Source organism: Coturnix japonica, chromosome 1, assembly GCF_054131305.1.
Source record: "Coturnix japonica strain WE chromosome 1, WE-NBRP24, whole genome shotgun sequence".
Taxonomy (NCBI): domain Eukaryota; kingdom Metazoa; phylum Chordata; class Aves; order Galliformes; family Phasianidae; genus Coturnix; species Coturnix japonica.
Genome location: NC_140663.1, coordinates 35,881,584 through 35,908,139, shown reverse-complemented (window position 1 = coordinate 35,908,139; position 26,556 = coordinate 35,881,584). Strand labels below are relative to the sequence as shown.

General features: G+C 35.1%; 1 protein-coding gene across 1 annotated transcript in view; it reads right to left on the bottom strand.

Moving 5' to 3' along the window:
• The window catches only part of PTPRQ (protein tyrosine phosphatase receptor type Q), a 110,971-nt gene that overhangs the window by 24,378 nt on the left and 60,037 nt on the right, over window positions 1–26,556 (bottom strand). The window contains exons 42-51 of the mRNA XM_085537687.1: window positions 25,751–26,020; window positions 17,031–17,363; window positions 11,616–11,737; window positions 8,208–8,394; window positions 6,256–6,500; window positions 5,331–5,397; window positions 4,612–4,770; window positions 3,152–3,374; window positions 2,655–2,728; window positions 791–890 (exon numbers count right to left, since the gene is read on the bottom strand). Coding sequence (XP_085393813.1) covers window positions 791–890; window positions 2,655–2,728; window positions 3,152–3,374; window positions 4,612–4,770; window positions 5,331–5,397; window positions 6,256–6,500; window positions 8,208–8,394; window positions 11,616–11,737; window positions 17,031–17,363; window positions 25,751–26,020 — 1,780 coding nt within the window. The remainder of the gene's footprint in view (window positions 1–790; window positions 891–2,654; window positions 2,729–3,151; window positions 3,375–4,611; window positions 4,771–5,330; window positions 5,398–6,255; window positions 6,501–8,207; window positions 8,395–11,615; window positions 11,738–17,030; window positions 17,364–25,750; window positions 26,021–26,556) is intronic.

The window sequence follows — 26,556 nt, the reverse complement described above, 5'->3', positions numbered from 1 at the left end:
AAAAAATAAGCATGCAAATGATTTGAGGGAAAATCTATACCAAAACATTGACAAGACTGGCTCAAACTTTAAAATGGCTGCCAGAAATCCTTCCTTGCCTTTATTCCGCTCTTACTTCCAATTTAGTCAAATCAGCAGTTGTACTGTCTAAAACTTATGTGGAAAAAATCTAGCTTGCTTAATCTTTCAGTTTTCTAACATAAATTATTCTGCAATAGCTGGATGGTGCAGCTGAGGAGCAGCAGAGCTCATGGGAAATGAGCAAGCTAACATAATTTATGCAGTACCCACGCTGCTTCTTTACTTGGGCATTTGTTCACAATTCAGATCAGATGTTGGCATCTCTTTCACACCTGAGACTTTAAAGTGTTTAATTCTCTGTTTTATTAATAAGATAGAAAAGTGTTTACAGTATTTACTTCATATCAAGTTGACTGATTCTCAACAAAGCTGACAGTAAATAGGGTTAGCCATTATAGAAACTTTACTCAGCTTACATTCTGATCTGTTTCCTCATTCCTCATTTCAATGGAGAAGTGACACTAAAAGAGTAAGATGGGCTTTTGCTCTGATTTACCCTCTGGAGAAAGTTGTTCTCCTTCATCTATAGAGATAAGCCCTGCTAGACTAAAGTTAAATTCTGTGAATCCCTCCTCAAGTTTTGAAATAAAAGAAAAAAAGAAAAAAAGAAAATGCAATACATTTTGAGATGATGGATTAATTCAATTGAAAGGATCATTTCAACTCTTTACTAAGACAATATTGAGTGTTTACAAACAATAAATCTCACCTTGCAAAAGCATAGACTGCAGCCACCAGAAGAACAACTGAAAGTATACACAAAGTAACTGCAAGGATAACTTCCACAGATCTTCCTGACCGCCCTTCACCTGCAACACAAAAAGGAAATCTAATATTTAATAGATGCATCGTTTTTCCATTTCTAACAGGAGAGAATCAGGCAGAGAAAATTTCCTCTCAAAACAACTACATCTGTTTTGTGTCAGTTGCAGAGCTGCTCAAAAAAGAAAAACATGAGAAAAACAAGAGCAACTTATTTTATGGTCCCTAAGCATCGCTGGTCTATTTAATATGTACACTGTATGTGTAAGCATCCACTGCTGCTTTTCAGGTTTACCTGCTGAACAGGTTAAGGTAGGTCTACACTTCACTAACATCATTTGACACACCACTAACACTAGCCTGAGCTGAGCTCCTGCCTTATGCTCAGTGCAGCCAAGCACAGACACTCTGTTCTGACAGCTAGGAATGAACAAGGTCCAAAAGTGGAAAAGGATCTCTGTCACAGAGATATGTCTTATAAAGCTCCATATTTTTTTCTGCTTCAATCATATTTAACATGCAGTAGTAAATTGCATAGACACGAGGTTCAATTTCTGGTTTCCAGACCAAAGATCTTATTATATCAATAGACTTAGGAAAAAAAAATAAAATATAAAAGTTGTCATAATTCAGCAAAAATTCAAGTTATGGTTTTATCTACTAAAACCAAAGTGTCACATTGGCAAAACACAAATTTCAGTGATTACTGCAAAATATGATCACTGATTCAAAATGAAACTGCATTTCTGATTGCAGGCTGCATAAATTTCTTCTGAAGGGATACTGCTGTTACAAATGGAATAGAAGTCATTTGCACAGAGATAACTAACAGCTCCTGATTTTAGCAGCTTGCTTTCTGGATTATGATTCTAGAGCAAGTCTGAAGTTCTTAAGGAAGCATGTTCTATAAGAAACACCAATGCAAGATTCTTGAGACAATTTGAAAAATTTTAACTTCCCTTATGTACTTAACTTGCAGTAATGGAAGTGCTGGTGTTGGTTATAGCTAGGCTGGTGCTGTGTCTTCAAGGCATTGAATCAACTGCAGTATTGATTTCACAGCAACTTTGTAAGAAAGAGTAGAAAGAAATTTTAATTGCCTATTCCTCTTAAGTTTTGTTGGATGTGCTTTGAAATGTAGAAGTTAAGGACAGATACGAGTCCGCTGCAGTATCCATTTTAAATACAGTACTGAATGTTAAACAATAGCACAGAAGGCTCTGGTATACAGGTATTAGGAGCCACAGACATTTGGGAAATTTGTCAGAGCTATTTTTTTTATCCCATTACATTTAATCCTATTACATTTTATACAAATAAAACTCGCTTCTTTATGATTTATACCACAGGATACAGTATCACAAGTATTCAGTAACAATAATGAAGTGTGTGAATTATAATATATCTGCCTGACACTAAAGCATAATTTCTCTTTTTGTCACGATGATTTCAGTTTCCTGTTAGAATGTTGCCCAGGAATGTGTATCTTCTCAAATACATTCATACTCAATTCCAGCAGACTTGTTTTCTCTGATCAGACATAAAGTCTTTCCCTCTATGGTCGAGCTATTTGCTTCATTGGCTTGGAACTTCATTGCCTAATGAAACAATTTTTGTGTTGTATTTTCCAAAACATTCAGGGCTGGAGAAACAGTGCCAGATCCTTTTAGAATATTCAGGTAGTGAATTCTTGTTAAGCTAGCTCTAACAAAAATTAACATAGTTTATTACAGAGAATCCGGTCTACTAAAAGGGAGCATAGAATTGTCTGATTCTTTGGAAACAAAAGAAATAAGTGACACTTTCCTTACCTAAAGTTTTCACAGGGTCAGAATAGTCAGAATCTGTAAACTGTCCTTTAACATTTGTTGCTCTGAACTTGAATCTGTAAAATGAAACAAAGAAAGCTAATTAAATTAAAATCTGTGTTTCTTTCCTTAAGAAGTGTTTAATTTAGAAACTAAACACTGTTTTAAAGTTTTTGTATGATATACTCTGATATCCTTATCTTCCCCCAACAGTGATATCATGACACATGTGAATGACTTAGTGTCAATGTGTAAAGGCTACTTATCTTGAATTTGGTCTTAATTCAGGAACTCAGTATCCATCTTCTGTTACCCAAAATGTTCTTTTTATAACTGTCTTCCACACTTACTCTTCAGATAAATAATATAAAGGTAAGAGTCAGAACGATCATTTCAAGCTATGCTGTTTCATAATTGAACAATATGTTTTGTATGTTTGTATAAATGTATGTTTCACTTAAATCTTCCTCTTGGATAAATCTAGAGACAAGTGTACTTACAGGTACTGCTTTCTTGGTTTCAGTGGGCCATTACATATTTTGTCTTTGCTGCCCGGTATCAGACATGTTGTATCAGCACCTATAACATATATTTCTTCTTTACCACTCATCTCTTCCTTTCCTTCTATACATGGTGGGTTTGGAAAGCCTTCATTTGTAAAATATGGCCTTGGTCTGTTGAAGTATGCATCATGCCACTTAGTAACATTTCCATCATGCTGAGCTATTATCAAGAAAAGAGATGAGAAATAATTCATATACTAACTAGAAGTTAAACTAAACTTCTTTACTAAAGAAGTTAAATAGGTTATTTTTAAGAGCTCAGTAAGCTATCAGAGACATTTATACAACTAAAACTATCACCATGTTTGTATTTCAACCCAAATATTCTTTTTACCCACATGAACTATATTTTGCTATTTTAAAGTAAGTCAGCTAGTAAATTTCAGGGGCAGTCTCACATACAGGCTATGTCTGTAGAAGATATAACTTGTATATGAGACATTTGACACTGAAACTGGGCCTGGCTTGCAAAGAAAAAAAAGTGTTTAAATACAGTAGAGTCTGTTTCATAAATGAAATAACCAATAAAGAAACTCAGATAGGAGAAAAATCTTCAAAACGTTGCTTAACATGTTACTTGTATATTTATCAGTTCAAGAGAATCTTCACAATGATAATTATGAATTAAATGTCTCTCAGATTAGTGTTAAAATACATCATTCTGGAAAAGATGAGTAATTATACCATTTAGTATGAACGTTTTACTGTCACACTTTTAAGTCAGGCAAAAGAAGTTATTTAAATACCTGGAATTTGTTCTTCTTAGGTAAAGTAAGCCTGACCATATGATGTCCAACCATGAAACTCCCACACACATTGGTAGGCAATTATTCAAGAGTATCACGAGACTGTTCACATGAGTAAATGTTCATCAGGCCATACAAGGGAATACACATTCTAACCCACAGTCTACAGAAGGGATTTATATAAATCCCTCTGCCCCCGTTATGAAATAGAAATATCAACCACCACACGACTGCATTCTTTTACAGGCAAAACTGATAGCAACAGAAGAAAAACTAGCAAGAAATAGAGAAACCTCTCCTATTTATACAGTTTTCACAAAAGCCAAATGTATGTATTTATTCAATGAAATGGATAAAGAGAATATAAAAACATTAGGACTAGAATAACATGGGTGACATCAAGCAATGCGGATGATTCTTCATTGGCAAGTGTTCTCAAAATCCAGCCCACAGGTATTGTGGAAGATATTTTGCTCAAAATACTTGAAGTTTCTGATAATCCCTTCCCACACACCAGGGAAAAGAAAGAAGAAAAAAGAAAAAAAGAAAAAATAAATAAATAAATAAATAAAAAATAAATAAAAGGGAAAAAACAAACAAGCTGAAAAGAAAGAAATTTTAAAATCCTGAAATCAATTTTTAGGATTCTACCTCCAGCTTCCACAACAAGAACTTGTATCTTCTTGATAGGTCCATGATCATCGCTGTAATAACATACTGGCATTCTGATTGTAATTGTTGTTGCTGTGACAAGTAAGGCCCCGTTGGTATCATAAACAGGTGTTGGTTTCTTTTTAGGCCTTGGTGGTTCTGGTTTTAAACAAAGATATACCACAGAGTTTTGTTTTCAGTTCTTTTCACAGCAAGCATTTTGTTCATGCATGTAGTTGTGTTATGGGTGACAAATAATCAGCATATTTTCAGGGACAGTTTCATGTCCTAACTATGTTTTAAAGCCTCTAAAAATGTGTTCTCATAAATGTCCTGTATATCAGTTTTTACTTAAAAACAATAAGAAGTTTGCATCTTAATTTTTCAGAAAAATTTCAGTCAATTATTGTATTTATTTCTAAGAATGTGATACACAGACACACCTCTGTGACATGTTTGCTCATGGCAGTTAAACTATGGATGACAATGTCTCAAAACAAGTCTCAATTTCACTGAGACTGCATATGGTTTAGCATATGGTCAGTGAAAAACAGCAAAACTGAGCAATGCAATTCAAGCTTATCAGCTATGTGTTCCTGTTCCTGTTCATGATGCCTCTAGAAATAGCTGAAGGCACACAGCTGTGTAGTCACAGGTATAACAGCAATATCTGAAGTATTTATAGAGATCTAAGATAAAGGACAATTTATGAGAGGTACCTTTGATATCCATGGTTATTTTCAACTGAATTTTTGGCCCTGCACCAGCACCATTAATTGCATACACCTTAAAAAGAGAAATGTTTTCATAAGTATTTGCACTAGCTTCAAGTCTGTATCTGTCTGAAGCAATGATGAATGGCTGAAACACTTCCTTTATGTCATTCATACTTTGCTAGAACTTCTTATTTCTTTACAATCCCGAGTACAGTCACCCTTTGTCATTTGTAATGTAGTTCTTACAGGAGAAAAACAAACCCACTTAAACAGTTATGTCACTCTCTCACATACTACTCAATATGATTGAACTCCTTCATATAGAGAGTTCAGTCACAGGACAAAGGGTAATGGATTTAAACTAAAAGAGCAAATTTAGATTTGTATCAGAAGGCAATTCCTGTGAAGGTGGTGAGGCACTGAAAAAGGTTGTCCAGAGAACCTGTGGATGCCCTATCCTTTTTGGCATCCAAGGCGATGTTGGATGGGGCCCTGGGCAGCTTGATATGATGGGTGCTATCCTGACCACAGCAGAGGGGTTGGAACTGGATGATATTTAAGGTCTTTTTCAATCAAAACCATTCTATGATTCTGCTATTCCTATAGTGCATACTCCTTGTAAGCTCCCCTTGCAGAAGAGGACTTTTCATCTGTACTAAACTAGCAATGTAAGTAAGAGTGAAATTTAGTCTTGTTTCATACTTCACTAGGACATGAATCTATGAGCTCCTGAGCAAAACTATCATTAGTCACGTTTCCTGCTGCCTCTCTCTCCACTCTCCTCATTAATCCTCTCTTCCCTCTGATTTCACACTCCTCACACCCCTATACATTCTGTGTTAAAATCTTGTATTTCGCTTAGCTCTGTGTTCGTTCATTTCTCAGTCACACCAGGGGAAAAATCCAAAGAAAAAGTATCAGTACTTACACTGACATTATACGTATGTCCTCCTTTCAGTCCTTCTATCATGGCTGTGACTGACTGATCTGTTTTATCAATGACACTAAGGTTGTGGATCCGGATAGCAGCAGGATCATCTTCATTGTACACCATAGCTTGATATACCTGAATATTCCCATTTGGTTCAGACGGTGGCACAAATGTCACTTGGAACTTTGTTACCTCATCAGGTATCTTCTGAAATGTTATGTTGTTAGGTGGGTCTTCAGGTACTGAAATAGAAATTTCAGTCATCTAATTAAATCATTTCAATACTCTGACTACTAGAGTAAAGCTTCTTGAAAAATTACAAATAATACTTTTACCTATTTGTATTATTTCATTGGTATTTTCTGTTTCCAGTGAAAAAAACATCTCGAAATTTTAACTGTATATGTAAATATTTATAAAGACAATTAAAAGTTAAATATGTAGTAAAATGTTATTCTTGATGATAACATTTAATGCTACAAATATTAAAAATTATTACTAGATAATCCTCTGTAGTTTCTACTCAGACAAGTTCCAATTTTTACTCAGAAAGCCTGAAGGCATCATTTTACTTTGAAATAAACAAAGGTAAACAAATCCTTGCATGTGCTGACAAGCAAGAAACAAGTGTTAGTTTAGAGTAGCCCTTCCTGAAAGCCGTGTCAACAGCTTGCTCCCTCTCGACATATAAGCAAGCTACCATGTTCGTAAAAGTCTTTGCTTATCAAAGCAGACTCTCTAACAAAAAACCTTTCCATTATCAGATGCCCGGACACTAGAAAGGAATCACTGTAGGTCAAGCAAGTGTTTCAGCTTTTGTCCAAAAATGTACCAGAAGCCAACAACTACACAAACACGACGTGCCCTTTTGCCAAAGACAGTTATTTATCAAACTTCTATTCCAGTAGTATATTGTCAAGACAGCAGGAATATAAATCATTTTCCCTATGTCCCTGTCTGAAAGAAAAGTCTGTAACATTCTTTCCCAGCAGCTGAATATTTACAGCTCTACCTGAGCAGACAAATCTGTAGTATGACCTCTAAATAGTGAAATCAAGTAACTGAAGGTAAACACATTCCCTCAGCCAAGGATTTAGATACAGTTGTTAAATCTTCCAGTTGTTTTTTTTTAACCCTTAACAACAAATTCTAACTTGGGCTCCTCTGTAGTAAGTCTATATAACTTCGTCAGATACTCCGCTGTACACTAGACTGTACAAACAAGATGGAAAAAGTAACTGTTCTTCAGCAAGGTTACTGCACCTTATAATGTATCACACTCCAACATGAAAGCAAGGGCTACTAAATTAAGATAGCTCTCAAGACAGTCTCAGCTACCAATTAATTTAATCTTCATTCATTTTTCCACAGGAGAAGTAACTCAATACCAGCAAAGACATCAGATATAGCGCAATCAGAAACCATCTATGTTAAGTTAGGATTTTATCTTCACCACAAACATCAGTCTTTATTTTCCTAAACATGTGCTGTCTACTTATTGTAATGTAAATGTTGGTGTCATGACTCCTCATATGGTTTCCTCACACTCATCTCTTCACTTTATTTTTTCTGAATAACTCAATAGTTCAGCAATTTTCTTTTTCCTTAATATCTACCTACTTCTCCAAATTGTTTTGAATGTGTGGAATAGCTGACTCTAGTATGGATCTTTGTAGGCCTTCAGTAGCAACCTCCTTCCATCCAGAACACACAAATTATGTACTCTGGTAAGTACAGATGCCATATACAAAAAATCACTTCACTTAAAGGTAAAGTATTTATTATCACCATCACTTTCTTGCTGATTGACATCTTCTAAATATTATAGCAAAAAATTATTGTGAAAACAGATGTGTATTATAAGTGCACCATGTGTTTAAAACTGTCATTTATCAGATGAAGGAAAAAATGCAAACACTGATTCATAAAAAGCAGAGAAAAATACAAACCTGCTTCAAAAGTGGAGACAATTACTGGAGAACTAGCTTTGCCTTCAATGGCTGCAGCATTAACATCCCCCGTAAAGGCAATGATTACTACAGAATACCTTGTAAATGCTTTTAAATCAGAAATTTCTAATATTTTACCCTCATCATTCGTCCTCAGAAACTGGGCTTTATAATTTTCATTATCTACCTGTAAAATAAAATAGTAAAAAAGCAAGACTTCAAACAATCAACAGCAGGATATTTAAACACATTTATTTTTACCTTCCTCCTTTCCTGATCATTTGCATAGAAGAGTTTACAAGAAGTCTTCAGCTAAGCAGATTAAAAAGCTGAACAGTGAACATACGTCCTTCTCACTCCCTTATTGCTTGCTTGACACATTATGTAGTATGTGACTAGGAAATGGGCTGTTTAATTGGAAGAGACTTTGTACTTTCATCCACGAAGCAAACATAACACAATTTACAGAAAATAAGGTCATAGGAGAAGAAGTAATCTGAAATGGGAATCAAACTAGGCAGAAATACAGAAAATGAGTAGTTACACAGATGAAAATGGGTTGGAATAGAAAAAAAATAGAAAAAAAAAAGAAAGAAAAGAAAATTGGGTACTAATTTCTTATGTTAAAATCACAGAGAGAGAAATTCCTCTCTCTGCAAATATTATATTTGCAAAATATAATAGCAAAATTATTTCTAAGATAGTGAAAAGGGGGTGATTCTGTTACTAGCAGAACTGGAAAGTAGAAATAATTGGAGTTTAATCTAGAAAAGAGAGAATAGCAGAGAACAGTAGTAACTGCAAAATATAAAAAGGATGTTACTAAAGTAAATATAATAAATTGAAAATCCAATCAGAAATTACCTTTGCACTAAAAATGATCAGGATTAAATATTACAGAATATTGCAACAATTTACCTAAGCATATATATATAAAACTGAGATTGTAAGGTTAGTGAAAAACTGGAACCATCTATAGGAGTTTGTCGAGGAGTTTCCTCGCTTTTAAGAGTGGGATAATGAATCACGAGGAGGATTCCAGGTACTCTTGTTCCTGTGTTAGAGCTACAGTATGGACCAGATTACTTCTCAAGATCTGAAAGTCTCAAGTAATCTGCAGCTCTGCAGAAAAATAATCTACAAAATCTATAAATCTATTGGTTTTATATCCAACAAATAACTTCTAATCTTAGCTGAAAAAAAAAGAGAAAAAGGAAAAATGTTTTTTTTTTTTTTCTAGCATATGTCTATTCCCACTGCTTCAGTTAATTACATTTTCATTACTGTTTCTTCAGTGTGTAATTTGAAAAGAGGATTAGGTAGCTGTACAGTAGTTTTCCCACTGGATGTAATCTGTATTAAACACAGCTGCTAAAACATGAGAACAGTTCTATCATACCTTTTATTTGACAGATACTCATCTATCCCCACTGAGATTAACGTGAACTAAACTTTTTGATGGACTAAGCAGACATTCATTTCCTGGGATGGCCATCAAGAGTTGAAATACTTTTTCTTATCTGACTATCAAAAATCTGGCATATAAATATTTACACAAAAGATAAAATACAATCACAACACTGTATCATCATATTTATAGTCTTCCAAAAGTTGTATGGTTTGGTTTTATTTTCCTTACTTGTTTTCAATAACATAATATTCATGACAAATTATAATTACAATAGGCAGCATGACAAACTAAAATATGACATTGATAAAATATGCATAGGTCAGTATTGTGATCTAAGTTCAAGAAACATCCTAGTAATTTGAAAACAATCTGAATGTATTTACTAATGAATTCTAACCTACCAACTTCATGAATTCTGGTAGAAGCATAGTTTATCTTAATAAGAAACTTGCTGCAACTTACATTGTTCACATATTGGTAACATGTTCATAGTGCAGAATCTGATGACACCCTGTTTACAATGTAGGATTATTGGATCAAGGAGGAACTGTTTAAATATCAATTGATTGAATAATGTGCACACAATATCAAGCTTTCAAAACTGAATTTGAAGGTTTTATTAAAACCATAAAAAGAAGTCTTTCTATTGATCCACTATAATCACATTTAGTCAAAAAGTGTCTGGAAATTTTCACCAGGAAAAAATCTTTAACTTCAGTAAAAGAGGAATACAGATTGTAATGTAATTAATTGTGATCTCCCCAGCAGGACAAGGCTCTGTGCCTTCCCTGTTAGTTATTCTCCTGTCTGTCTGCCTGTCCTTCCTCCTACTGCTGAGGTAAGTGTGTTCAGAATTGAACAGACTGCACTGTAAACAATGTAGAATGAATTTACAGCACACATTACTCTGTAATGTAACTTCACTGAGGAGTATAAAAATATTCATTATTTTCTACTGTTCTTTTTAGAAATTTTAATTGCACAAAACTCACATCATTAATATTTTAGTATATCCACAATCCTTAGGACTCAAATAGAAAAAACAACTGAAAATATATAGATATTACTCTTACCCCAGAAAACTGAAATAACTTTATATCTATAGTCTTCAAATAGTTTGAAATACTCTTTCATTTTTTACCCCACTACCCAGTAGGCTTATGCAGAATTTTTGAACTTGCCAGCAGAAAGTTTTCCTAGATGAAGTCTAGTGAACTGCTTCCATTTACACTGATAGCCTTATCTCTATAATTTCGGAACTATCAAGGATCCTATATCCTACTTAAAACTTCTCATATGCACAAACTTATAAAGTTCCATATTTTGCTACAGGGCAGGAAATGACTTTATTAATGGTTTATTAATGGTTGTTTTAAATGTAGTACAGGATGAAAAGAGAACGGCCACTGGAGCTTTTCTGTCATGTCGGGTTTTTTGGGTTGTGTTGTTTTTTTTTTAATTTTTTTTTTTTTTTTTAATTTTTTTTGCTTATAAAGATCAAGGAGAAAGAAGTGTTATTACTGTGCTACCAAAATATAGCTAATCTGATGAGTGGAAAATCTAGTTTGGCTTTAAAATTTGCCCTCTGATGCACTGAGTAACTTTGTACAAGTCACATCCTCTTGCTAAGCTCTCCACTCTTTTATAAGAGTATGCCAAAGACCTTTTACATTATCATTTTTACTGGTAAAGAGAATCATTATTGTTTGAAGAAAGCACACATTTATTTCCTGTACACATCTATTGCTAAACTTTTTTTGCAAGACTTTTTAGTAGCACACATTCTTTCATACAAACTAATGAATCTGTTTCCCAGTAAGAAATGTATGAATGTGCAATTAAATCGTATGTGGAATTTATGTAAAAATGGACACTTCATATATACAATTTTTCATTCCAATTTGTGTGTTTTTGTACTTCTATTAAAAACATCTATACAAGTTCTTACAACATCAAACATCTGTATTACTATCAAAAATAAAACAGAGTTGTCTTACTGAGGTAATGTCTATGAGATAGCGTGTTGGGCCAGTAATGACAACAGGTTCACTCCAGCTGATATTGATACTGTGAGGAGATGTAGCTAACACTGTCACATTTTCTGGAGGACCATCTGGAGCTATAGAAAAAAATATACATGTGAGTCACAGTTAAATAAATGCGCAACAAATATCCAATCAATTTTAACAGAGTTAAACAGAGAGCAGAGATTATTTTCCAGTTTGAAAATAATATTTTCACACATTTGTTATATAGTGCTTAAAGCGCTTAAATAATGGTAACACATTTCATTCTCATTTGATAAAGTGTTCACTGGGATTTATAAACACAGCTCTTGTTGCAAGTACCACAGCATTTATAGAGTATTAAATATCTAGAACTTCTTCATAAATAGAAATTATAACCATTGCTTACACATTTATTAATTTATTACAGGTTAATTATAAGTGTTTTGTAGGACACATGCAAAATATATGTATAGCTCTTTACACAAATAGGCATGCCTAATATATGAGAGAGAGCTGTTGTCAAACTAATCATGCAATGAGAAATTACAGAACCACAAAGTCTTCTGCAAAAGATTCCAATAATGTTGGACAGTACCAGTAGACATAATGCTTTACAGAAAAATAGAAGTTTTCTAGATTTCATTTTCATTTACTCTTAACATATTAAGGATCTCTAGAAAAAACAGATTTAAAAGTAATAGGAGCTGTAAGCAAGTAAGAAGAATCACCTTAAGAAATAGAGTTTCTTACAATTTCCTTTTTTTTCAAATAGGAAGCTGAGAAGGTGCTGTGAAGAGTTCAAGATATTGGATACAGGGTTTAGACTGGTGTGCTGGAATGCAATATACTTTGTAGGGAGGATCAAATTCAGCCGCTGAAGTAGTCCTCAAAAATAGTGAGTAGGGTGGAACAACAGAATGAAGACTAACTGAATGAACTATGAAAGAGAAGAGTGGGTATTTTCCTCTACTAACTCGAATTTGAGCAATTTAATCTTATTTTTCATGTTCAGACAGTGACTTTCATTTAGTATAGCAGTGGTTCTACATTAACTAAAGGGCAATTTCTTGAAAATATAATGGTATATACAGCTTCCTAAGTCTTGGTTTCCTTCCAAACTAACCAAGCTTCCAAAGGCAGTTTTCCATTTCTCTTTTACAACATTAATGAAGCATTTATTTTTTTTTTCAGATGTAAATTTACATTAGAAAATGATTGTAGAGATAATTTTCATCTTAACCTAATCTACAAATGATCCAGTCTAAAGTTATTGTTTTATTTCCATATGCAGGTCCTATTTGATACACTTTTAGATCTTTTTAAAAAAACTCTAATTGAGTATAATGTATTTCAGATACTTATACAAAATACATTAAAACTTTAATACCCAGTTTACTTTCATTGTGAAAAGTCCAGTATCAGACATCAACTGAAATATACCAAGATCAGGGAATGTTTTCTGAAATAAAAAAGGGAACGAGAAAATGAAATATGTCTAAAATTTCTCATGTCTCATTAAAAAAATCTTTTTTAAAACAGTGGGTAACTGCCATGCTCTGATTTAGGTTTGTTTGTGAAATTAATCTAGTCAATACAAGGCCATGATATCACTATACCCTTTCTCTTATAAATCACAGCAATTTACTCAGTAGAAATGACCTAGTCTTATTCTCTCATTCCCCTATAATCCAATCACTTCCTCTCACAAGCACTTTTCTCCTGCTTTTCACAATAATGCATTTTCTGTAACTAATAACCATCATTTCCTGATTATCATGCTTCTATCCTTGCAGAGGAATGTGAGTCTTATGGAGGTCAGGGTCATCTTTCCCATCCATCTGTGTCCTGATGCTAAGGCAGCAGTTAAGTGTGTTAGCTTGAAGATAAGTCTGGATAGCCCATCATTTAGGATAATCCTCAAAAATAAGAAGAAATCGTTCAGTCTCCTAACAGAAAATCATGCTTGCCAGTTTGGCTAAGCCCAATTCTTTCTCTTTTTCCCTCCAAAATTTAAGTGTGACATTCAGTTATTTCATTTTACAATTACCCAGGTTATCTATATTTAAACAACTATATCTTAGGCCATACTTATTCTCCAATATTTCATTCAGAGAGAATTAAAGGACCATAGAAAACCAAGTTCTCTGAGGCAAAATCTGCTTGTATACAACAAAAGACATATACAACAAAACCTTCTCACCATACATAAAATTTCCTTAAGTATATCACACAATTGAATTGCAGGAATTGGGAAAGACGGTGCTGAAAAGAGAGGTATAACTTTATGCTCCATGCATCTTTTTCTTATCCTTCCTGGGACACTCTAACATCTGGGATTTTCCTTTGTATCAGTACATTCTGGCATTAGGAGACCTGGCAGTTTACCAAAAAGCATTGCACTATGAGATCCAGAATCAGCCCAATGATTTCACTATCGTTCATTTTCCAGCTAATGCTGATCCTTCGGAGTGACCTTTCCTTGGAAGGAATGAATTTGGACAGTCTTGTTCACTTTATAAATGCAAAGGTGAAGCTCAGGCTAAGTGCAGGTGTAAGGTAACAGATTTCCTCAACTGTGGAAAACATTTGTTGCCCCTTCCCTTACTGTGACACAGCACTGTGATCTTCTGTACTGATAACTACATAAATCTATGCTGAAAATATTTCATTTTTTGTCAAGGTAAATTTGGCTCACACTAAGCTATTACAGTGCTATCAAAATACTGTATGAGACAGTAGGACAATTCCTGTGAGAACAATCTGCAAGGCAGAAGTTTGAATAGTTTATCTGGTTTTGAGAAGTGGACCTTACTGCATAACCTGTAGCATTTTCCTCAGAGTAGAACTGCAACTTATTTCAGTACAGAACATCTCCATGCAATTCCTTTGGCCTTAAGGTTAGCTTCATAATGAACAACTGTAATAAATAAATATAAGAGACCTTGATGGATATTCAGAATTATTAGCTTTTGCTGCTGTAGTATTACAAGTGTAACATGGAACACTTGAAAATGTAAAGATTATCAAGGGCTTCTGTTATGTATTTTTTGTTGTTGATGATGAGGTTTTATCTCTTTATGTCCTTGAAATTAAGTCTAACAATTTTTGCTTAAATTCTGTAATTTTCTGAATATGAGCATAATAATATAGGCTTGAGAGAAACAACAGCTTCAGAGTGGCTAACTTCTGCCCTCAGACCTGAACAGTCGACTCTCACTATTTTATGGGCTGAGTACTCAGGCTATTTTACTTAGCATCTAAGCACCCTTAAGCCCTAGAAGACCATGTATATTGGCTGGGTACCAGCAGGCTAATCCAGAGGGCGCTTGGCTCAGTCCACATTGGAGAGAGGAGGGGAAAATGCACCTGTTCAGTGGATGCACTCTGCAGGACCTCCTGGAGCACCCCCAAATTTCTTTTCTCTGCTACAGGAAGTAAAAATTGCAAAACAGCAATCATTAATAGTCTGTATTTAACAGTATTTTTACAGACTGGTCTGTTGGATGTATCAGGTCAGGTAGCTGAAAACTTTGCTTTGCCAAGGCCTAAACACTGCTCAGGGAGGTTCTTGGTGCTCCTGAAGCTGTCAGCTGGTCATCCAGCTGTGACATGTCCTGTTTCTCATTTTCCTCTTCAGCTGATTGCCATTGCCCCCAGGATAAAGGACAGCATCCAGCCACAATATCTGGAATCCTGCCTGTGCTTTTTGATCCTGAGGCAGTGTGTTTTGCAGGCAGCTGATCGCTCTACATGTCATCTTAGTTCACAGGAAATTTGTTGCTGCCCTGTACCCCCACTAAAGACATGGAGCATGGGAAGGTGTTAAGCAGTCCACTGAAGCTTTTCTGCTTTAACTTCTGTCTCCTCAGTAGGAGAGATAGGAAACTATTTCTTTCGTAAACCACACTAACACTGTCTGGAGAGGAAATCTTAAAGATGATACTTGACGTGATGATATGTGTTTTGGTTATCTGCCTCTCTGTTCAGTTTAAATATCTTATTTCCCTAAACTCAGCAACATTTTATCAAGGTATTTGCATATCCCAGCAGCTGAGATATATGAAATGTAAAGAAATATCCCAGAGCTCTGGTTGCTGGCTCACAAGTTGTACAACTTCTGCTAGCTATTTTCTGCTCTGCCTGGGGTCACAACTGTTTATTTCATTTTCCTTTCATTTAAAATATTGTATTAATTTACAAGCATAGCATCTGCACAAGAACTGGACAAAGAAAGTGCTCATGAGAATGACTCTGTAGCTGATTCCAGTACTTTTCAGTCCAGAGAACAGCTTCTCTGGTTTACATGAAAAAAATGAGTTGTGAAGTTTGCTATCACGGTGCCTAAATATCTTTGCACTTTTGAGCTTAGAACTTTTTTTGTAGTTTCTCATCTGCAAATGAAGATTACTACATTTCCTTACCTTGCAGGAAAACTAACATATTTGTGGACAGATGGATTTATTACTGCACACAGTGCACAGGTACTATAAGACCAATACAAAAGCCTCCTGAATTCACATCATGTGTAAAAACATGAATGGAACAAAGTAAGTATGTGGACCACTGAATGATCCTTGTTACACAGCTATTTAAGTCCTTGGTCTATTAAGATTACTGTGAAATGGAGTGAAGGAGCTGTGATTTAGACAGGCTTCTCATGGTGATTCTCTTTTGCTCCACACAGACCAAAGGCCAAATTTCAAATGCGCTCTGACTTAAGCTGGCTGCAGACTGGTAGGAAAGGTTACATGTTCCCATATGAACTACATACATAATTTATGTTACATTCCTCTTTTCTCAGACATCATATCTGTGACAGTTAAATGAAATCTTCAGCAGAGGTATGGCAGTCCTAACATATGTCATGGTGGCCTTGTAGACAATACATGGCTACTCTGCTCTGCCACTTAGGGTAGATAATAGTATTGAAAAGAAATCATAATTCCTTTGAAAATACTGTTTACATTCTACTGGAAGGAATGCTCAGCAGAATTCTTGGAAAGTGCTCATATGAATGAACAGGCTTTTAGTCAAAGAATAAAAAGACTTTTCATTGACATGCCTTGCATATGAAGATGTCCTGAACAGAACATATCAATCCAAATTAGATGAAACTCAGATGTACCAATTCTAGACAGAGTTGGGCTAAAGAATGAAATTTCTCTTGAGCAAATAAGACAGTTGAACAACCAAAGGACAGTAAAAACTAAAGTAATGTAACATACGCAAACCTACAAAATGATTTATATGATGATATTTTTACTTGAAGAATCGTAATTAATCCTTATTATATTCACTATCAACACAGGTGTCAAGCAATATCATCTACTATATATTATTACTTATTTAGGTGACCAACCCTTTGTTATAGCAATATAACACATAACAGACATCCTTACTTACAGCCAGGAAGTGTTTGTGTAGAAATCCAAGGAGAAGAACTTCCATATCCAGCATTCGTACTGGCAGCAACTGCAAATCTGTACCATCTGTATTTTTTTAGTCCATACACCGTCTCTTCTATCTGGGCACTGACTACTTTGTCATATAAATATTGATGAATCTCGTCTTCAATACATTCCTTGGTTTCCCAGTTACTGCAGTGGACAGACTGTAGCTGTGTGGTAATCCTGTAGTTTTGAAAGTAGCCAGGAACCAATTTCGGTGACCTCCAATTCAAAGTCACACTTGTTGATTGCACGTTGGAAAAAACAATATCCCTGGGAGCACTGGGAACTACAAATAAAAACTCTTGTAATAGATTTTCAATTGAATGGAAAGTGATTGCAGCTATAAGCATTTTACCCGGTGTTTAAAAAATAATTTGTTAAGCATGTCTGAACTACAAGATTCAGTTCCACAGGTTTAATAAGGAATAAATGTATTGGTTTAAATTACACCAAATATATATAGGTGGCATACATTTACTATAGTTTTGAAATACAGAAAAATACTTTTAGGTGTGGCATGCAAGGCAAGCTTTGAGAGGTGTGACATTGCTGTTGCTACATTTGGGGCTATGTCTCAACTCAGGGAGAGTGTATCAAGCAGTTATTTTCGGCCTATCCATAGCATCCCTTACTGCTGTTGCTGACTGAGATTCCTCACCTCTCATTTAGAAATATTTGTCTCCTTCTCTTGTCTCACCTTCTGAATGGTATCAATACACGCAGTGTGTTTCTGTATCTTTGCATAATACAGCTGTTTTACAAGCTGTTCAGCAAACAAATTAAGCAAACCCAAAAGGAGTAGCACATGAATAATATTGCCATACAAGTTAGAAAAAGAAACTTTTCACGAAGTTTCCTACTTTGTTACTTAAAAATGTATATATGCATGTATATACACACAGATTTATATCAGTGTACATACACGTGCACATACACACACATCTACCCATATCTATATTAAGCCAACAGCGTACTCTCAGCTCTTGCAGATTGGATGCAACATATGGTTTTGTGCTATATCAAATAGTCATACAGTAAGCTAATATTATCTCTAAGACCCTCTGTAAGATAATACTAATACTCTAGGGCAAAAAAAAAAAAAAAAAAAAAAAAAAACCACCAAAAACTGTGCAGAGAAATCAGCTCAGAAATCATTTAGTGCACTTAGCTTTAAAGAGTTTCTTGGACTTTCTGAGGGAAGAAGTATTGCTGGTAAAATAAAACATGTGATGTATCCCAAACTGAAACTGAAGAAGCCCAAAGGCTTACATAAAGAATAAAAGGATTCCAGGCCAATGTTACTGCAGAAGAAAGAGGAAACCTTCAATATTTCTTTTTAGCCTTTTGGGTATGTCTGATCTCAGCATTCACCTGCCACAATTTGTGCAAAAAACATCATCATAACATAGCAAGCTGAAGGCTCTCCACTAAATGTGAATATTTAACAGGAAAGAGATGCAGATTCACAATCAAAACAAGCTTGAACAACAGGGAGGTTGAGAAATTCAAGTCCCTTCATATGAGCCCAAAGAAGATGAAGCCTGCAGGACAGAGGTCAGACACAGAAGTCACAGGGACTTCCTCTGTCATAGTATACAGTAGCCCCACATACTCCCAGGCTGATGCTCACTAACCAAAAACAGACCAAAAGCTAACTGAATTAAATAAATAAATAAATAAAGTAATAATAAAATTATTTAGCAGAGCTAACTTCCATCACTTTATTGCAAAACACCAAAATCAATATTGATTTGCTGTTATTATTACAGTGAAAAAAGCCAAGTACCAGAAATAGTAAATTAAAGCAAATCAGGTTGAAACTGTCTTGCATTATCAGTTTTAGAGAGGCAATACTCAATTTGTTAAATTTGGACAAAAAAACCCCACCCATTTTCACAATTAGGAAAATACAAGTAAAGAAATATTTTATCCATTAGCAACTGGAAAAGAAAGGTGGAGGAACATTCAGTGATTATTATGAAAATTCTGTATCCTTTAAAAATCCTGTTTTTGATTAGGATGTAGGTTGTTGCGATCTGTTAAGGAACTGCAAAGAATATTAATCTTACACACTCAATTATTTGAGATAAAATGGATAAAATCATTTAAGTGAAATAAAAGCTGTCACCAAATCTCACCCTGTACTGGAATTAAAATAAAGTCTTTCTAAGACTCAGTGCTGTACATTCCAGGAATTTAGAAGTTAAGAGTCAGCAGTTCCAAAAACATCAGATCAGATCAAAATTAAGGTAATTTAAGGAAATCCCATCCTCCTCTTCAATAAGAGGAGGATTACTTTTTTTTTTAAATAAGGAATGTGACCTCACTATGCCAGGCACGTGACCAAGAGCTTCTGCTGTGATGGGAACACCCAACATTGGATGGCTTGGAATAAAAATTTAAACTTGGTCAATGAAGAGACTGAAACAATCAACCCTAATAACCCTTAGTTTACCATCACAGACATCCAACAGCTGAAAACTGATTATTGCTCTACACTCCCATTTAAACAATAGTCTGGATTAAGTATCAGTAAACTATCCTGCATAAAGCTTAAAGCTTTCTGCATGAGCATAGGAAAAATGACACAATACATTTTCATGCTTCCTCATCACAAGATTTTAAGGAACGCAATCCTTAAAAAGCATCCTTTATCCACACATCTTACCATATTCAAGGTTCCTGACTGAAAAGCAGAACCACAAGAACCTGTCTGAATATAATAATGGAAAAATGTAGAAACAAGTTAATGTGGGCAGTAACCAGCTGATTGCTGAGTGCCAAAAGGAAGGTGGAAATATATATTCATTCCAACTGCACAGCTGGTAGAGCTACAGGTGGAACAACTGCAGGTTAAACAGGTGATAGCTGGCAGAGGATTGCCCATGTTGTAGTCACATGGTGGGCTTTCCTATTCAAGAAGAGGACCCTAGTCCCCTAGTTTCAACTTGAGAGCTCACAGTTCTGTAGGAAAGACAGAAGAGATGCCTGACACTTTGAGAGAAATACAATTTGTTTAAGGAAAAATACCAGTGGCTGTGATCTGTGGGCACTCGCACAAAACACCTATATCTGAATAGAGCCTGCTCTTTGTACTGACAAACTCCCAGTGAGCAAGGAGAAGAACGAAGGGCAGAGAAACTGTTTATGAGACCGTGAGAAGAGACCTTTTTCCTCCTGCCTGCAGAGGGAGCCCATAAAAATTACTCTTTCAAGGCTTAAGATGGTCTGAAAATCCCAGTGAGTACATAAAAGCTACCATTTTGAAAGATAAACTGCACGTATAAAGGCAACAGACATTTGACAAAGACTTCTTTTGTACAAAAAGCATTTATTTCTGTTTTATGTCACTGTTTTTTTCCCCCCAGTTTTCTAAGACCTGCATGTGCAAAATATTTCAAATCTACAAAAACAAATGATCACTTAGTAGAAGACACAATTGTCTTTGTACCAGTGCCTAGATCTTTGAAACAGAATCGGAGCCTTAAAATTACTCAGTTTAAAATTTAGTTAATCTTATGTCATTTCTTCTACATAAACATCAATTATAAACATAATCTGTCATTAGAATGAAAAACCACGATGTGACCCCAGAGTCCACTGCAGGGGCTCAATGCAGTAAGGAGCAGTGACACCCAGTGGCACTCCTGCACTTGGCTGTGTTCAATGACACAATTTCAAGACAATTATGCTATTGGGTTACAGATACAAAGAGGATTACAATTACTCCAGCATGGAGAATCAGATTTCCATTCCTCAAGAATGACTAAAATTCCCCCAACTTTTTCTCTCCACAGATGGTACTGATTTGAACAAACCATTCCATGCTTCCTAGAGTAATCATGCAGCTTGTTTAAATTTTCCAAACATGACTCAACTATGATGAAGTGATCACTGTTCACACTAAAAGCAACTAAAGCCAAAAATTACATCTTTGTGAATTATTCTTTTAGGCTAAACTGGAACTATATCAAAGACTTATCTGTCTGCTCTTATATACTCCTGCTTAAATACAAGCTTACAAGGCACTTCATTACTCTTCCTGAATTCCAAAAGGATGTATTTCAAGAAAAAAAAATATAGAAAAAGAGTGTGCTCGGGGTGATCTAGGACACTGTCTAGGACTGAGCCCTGATCAGCTTATTGTAATTCTAGTACTAATCACATATTTAATTTTTTTTCACAAATCATGGGCAGTACCCCTTAAGTTCATCATTCTATACTCTGCAGTCTTTCCGTATTCAGCTATGCTGCATTTGCTGCAATTCATCTAGCTTTGGGAGTAACTAAAGTCTGAAAACTTTGATGCAATGTACTCCATAGTTTTCAATTTAATCTTTTTTACTTCAGCTTCTGAAAGCCAGCCTGGATGCTGGCAGAGTGGATAGCCATGAAATGCTGGTAAGTCAGTTTCTGGACTGGAGAAGTAATGAGGTATTTTCAAGTTCATCCACCATTGTTCCCATGATGGACAAACTCCAAGGAAAAGTGCCTGAAGCCAGATCCACATAGGATCTTAAGCTCCTAAAACCTATTTACGTGCCTGAACTCCTACTGAAGTTGACAGGAAGTTAAGCACCTAAATAGAAGTGACTTTCACAGATCTTGGCCCCAGTTCCCTATGCTCGTCTGGCTGCAATGCTAATCAGTTCTTCCAAAGCGGGTGGACCACTCTGAGATTAACATTTTATTTGAGAAACCAAATGAAAGGAAATTTCTTGCAGAAAAGGCACCTGACTGTACAAAGACTCAGATCAAGCGGAAATGTGTTAGTGGAACTGGTTTAAAGCCACAGAAATATTTTGCAGGAAAAATCTTATTTGCAATCCAAAGATATCCAAGGGCAGCAAAGGACACAATTACAAAAAGATCTACTGAGAAAAGTTACAGCTTTCTGTAAAGACTTCTGTGGAAAAGTACGACTACAGCTGCACGGGCCAGGGAACAGAAGACAGTAATCTGATATGGCATAGTTCCTAACGAAGTTAATAAAAAAAAGTCTGCCTACAGAACAGCTGCTTGTAGCTGGAGTTTGGATTAAAAGAACAGCGGCAGCCTAGAAGTCTGTTGGGTGGTATTAAGAGCATCAAGAGGAGGAAAGTGAAGAACAAAGTAGAACAGATAGCAATGAGCACTCAACAAAATGATCTTCAGAAAATCGAGGTACTGGCAAAGAAAATGAATATTCTGTATTGATTATCTCCATTAATTTTTTAAAAGTTTTATTACCCAACGGAGTTTCCTGAGTTAAGCTGATATCCCTGGTGATACTAAATACTACTCTAGCATGGACTGGGACTCAATGTGATATAAGGTCTTGCTTGGTATGAACAAGAACATCATAAATAGGTCCCAGATGATTTCACTAACATAGAAGTGGAAAAAAAAAACCAAACAACAAACCAAAAAAACAACCCAACCTGCAGAATGTTTTTCCCATAACTTGGGACTGATTCTATCAGATATGCTCTAAAGGAAACTGCACAGTTGAGAACATGTCTTAAAAATGCATCCTTGATTTAAGTCTCTGACATTAGAAAATTCAGTACCTAGCTGTAGGATATTAGGACTGAAAAATCAAATCCTTTGTATCCAAGGAGAAAAATACACCTTAAACAAAGCTTAGAAAAGTAATGACACCTGTCAGTGTACCTTATTCTTAAATTAAGTCAAAAATGCTCAACCTACTGACAAACTGGACTACTGTCTACTTTTCAGTCAACAATATATTTGACCTGTAAATGCTTTTAATGCCAGCTTTGTATGTATATCTTACCATCATTTCTTTTATGTTCAGAGTTGACCTATTCCTTATTAAAAACAAACAAAAAAATCATCCTACACTATACGATTCCTCTATTTTTATATACCTGTTTACAAAAATAACATCAATGCAATTTCATGGGTAGCCACCATCTGATCACTGCATTTGTCTAGTGAAGATTTACCATCAATATCAAAGCCACCAACTTATATTTGGACATACCAACTAATTAGAAAATCTAAAAAAAGATCTAGACTACATTAAGAAAATAGAATTCTGTGGGGAAAAAAAAAAAAAAAAAAAAAGCCTGAAAAATTCTTGGTCACGATATTCTTTCATTTAAAGGATCCTGCTAGTGCATTACAGTCATATGTAGTTCTTTTCCCAAGGCAATGAAGAAATGCACATTATTCCAACTCACAGGACTGTAGTACATGAGATGCCATGTACTACAGAAAGGCATATGGTGGAGGAAACAGACCATTTTCTTGGAGGTGTGGAATGTTTTAAGCCCATTCTGTGTGTTTCACATGCCTAGATGAAACTGGCTATATTTTCCAGTAGGCAACTTCATTTTGGAAGTACAAAACCAGAAATCCTTAAAGGTTCACTTGTTCAGAGAATAAACTTGTTTTATGTCGAAGGAATAATGGATGATGGTATTTTGCCAGCTCCACACTAGAAGACCTAAGAAACTTTTCTATTATTAATCCTTTCAGGCACTCCTTTTTTCATCCATAAAGCATACTTTTGTACACAGCTACAAGTTAGTATAGGCCAGAAAAAATAAGAAAAGATTAATCTAGAAAATGTTTCTTTGACAAGTTCTTAGAAATATTTCTTTTAAATGGAAGTTATGAATGAATCTCTGTTTAGTAGAAAACAAATAGTAAACACCAATCACCACAGTAAAACATGGCCCTCAACTTCTTACAAGGCTTTGTATTCATTTATAATATTACATAGGACTAGTAATAAGGAGAGAAAAATTATACTGCATATCCTAATATTAAAATAAATAGATTTTCAGAGAACAGTAAATGCCCCAAATGGCTTTTTAATTCTCTTATGCTTATTCTTAACTGAATGACTCTTACAAAATCCCCAGACTTCTGAGCTAACCAAAGCTGCATAGCTTTAGCACGCCTTTCTGAGAACTATCCTACCAATTTATGGCTCTTTTTCCCTTCTAAAAACTCATTAAACCCTAATAAAATTTCATTTCAATGTGCGCATTTTCTTGAAAATAATCCAAGAACAGCTATTCAGTCATAAAATTCCAAATCATTTATGCATGTGTACTTGCTATATTATCTTTCATATACTGCATAATGTATTTAAACACCAAGTAACATTACCGCTACAAAGTTGATAGTTTTTGTAACGCACTGCAGCCTGGCAGAAGTGGTTTACCATGACAATGGAGCAATATTAGACACAAAAATCTACTAATCTCCTCATAAATTTAATTTTCATGACTCATGTTTAATTTTACTCAGATATGAAAAAATGCACCTAAATGAAAAAAAAAAAAAAAAAGGAAAAAGAAAAGAAAAGAAAAGAAAAGAAAAGAAAAGAAAAGAAAAGAAAAGAAAAGAAAAGAAAAGAAAAGAAAAGAAAAGAAAAGAAAAGAAAAGAAAAGAAAAGAAAAGAAAAGAAAGAAAAAAAAAGAGGCAAATGAACTTGGTAAAAATGTAAAGGTCAAACATTATGCAGTAAGACACGGAGCCAATTCGATTTCACTTTATGTCAGAAATAAATGCATTGTCAGTGACTCAGTGCTGGCTACATATTCTGTGACTAATCTTAGACCACCATAAATAAGAAGCTGACAACAGCTATAAAACTGTTTCCATTCCCAACCATGAATCTCCAATTCCTAGTAGCCAGTCACCAGAAAACAATTCATGCAAACACACAGTTAAGGAAATGTCCTAATAATATCTAGTTTGCTGTAAATATGACTAAGCAACAACCTGCAAGTCAAATACTAAGACAGCAAGAAAGAGTCTATGCAATGTATATATCAAAAATAAATAAATAAATAAGTATACTGTAGTATGATCCTTCACTCATGCAAACCCCTTGCTATAAGATATGTAAGCCACGTGTTGTTAGAAAATAGGCTTATTTTTCTCCTACAAGTAGAAACCTATAAAACATAGACAACAGGCTAGTAGCCTGTCTTTCAAGCCAAGGGCTAGTATTACATGCACAGATTCTCCAAGATTTCCTAAAAAACTAGCAACCAACCCAAAATTCCTCAAAAATCCCAGCAGCTAACTTTTCCGGGTGGCAGGCTTCCTTGAGTTTACCCGCAACATTCCTCCACCTTCAAGGAAGCAGGTGACTCAGAAAGATTCCTGTTACCAGAGGGTAACACGCCTCACATTAATCTGTCTTCAAAAGTTTCTGGTTTTGGACAAGCCCAGTTTTAATCAGGCATCAGCTTGACAATCTGGACTTACTGGAGCTCTGAGTCAGGACTGGCTTTTCATCAGTTCTGATTTAAAAGAAAGTGTACATTAGGTAAATGCTTGCCTGCATCCACGTTCAACACAGCAGTTAAGATCACTGCATATTTTTCCAGCCAATGCTGTAAGATTTGATCATGCTTATGTCTAATGTTAAAATAACACTTTCTTCAAAAGCAGATTTTGAATCTTGTTGATGGACAAAAGACCCTGAGAAAACAAGAGGGTGCATTACCAACGTAAAACTTAAAAATCACCAAAAAGCTAGAAAGGAAGGACGTGTTCTAAAACCATAAAAAGAAGCCCTCTATTTTTATTATCCACTAGCAGAATCCAATCTTAAAAGGGCAGGCATTCATCTGCCTGTAGCATTTCAGGCCTGCTTGTTTCATAATCACCATTTAAAGTAAAGTAAATAATTTAGTAATTACTTACCTTCTTCTGGAAGTGTACTGGCATTGCATATCTGTTCTTCACCATCACCAGCAGATGTTGCAGCTTTTATTTTAAACTGGTAAGAAATATTTGAAAGCAGATTTTGGAAAGTATGAAGTGTAATATTAGGTGAAAAAATTGTAGAACTTCCTTCAACTGATACAATGTAATAGGTAATCACACCATTGGATGAAGCAGGAGGCTCCCACTGCACGAAGATCGATTCCCAACTTGTCGCAATACAATGAACATTCTGGACAATATCTGGTGCTTAAAAGATACACATGTCCCAAAGATTAACATTCTCACATAATTAAAACCATAATGACAGAGAAATATAGTTGGAGAAGCAGTGACATAATATTCAGAGAGACGATGAAATATTCCAGTCACATATAAATAGATACCACAACCAAAACAGGTTGAGAGAACAAAAAGAATCTCTCTGTGGGTACCTGACAAACTAGGCTATCTATCTGGCTTTTTCCTAGTTACATGCCACAGTTTTAACTTCTCATATATATCCCCATTTTAGTAATTGAGGTGTAGTAGAAGTGTAAAAATCATATACTCTACAACAGCATCGACAGCAGAAAATTCTTATTTGTCTCTCAGCTTTGTATGTTCATGTTGTTGTTGTTCTTTTGGTTTGTTTTGTCTTAAGGCACTGTATCATATCTCTCCTTTCAACCGAGCCATGATTTGCACAGAAGTCACTGAACAGGTTTCAGAACTGTCCTGCTAATGCTATTGACTAATTGTTCCTCACGTTCTTGATGGTCCCAACCAGAGAAAATTGAAAGCAT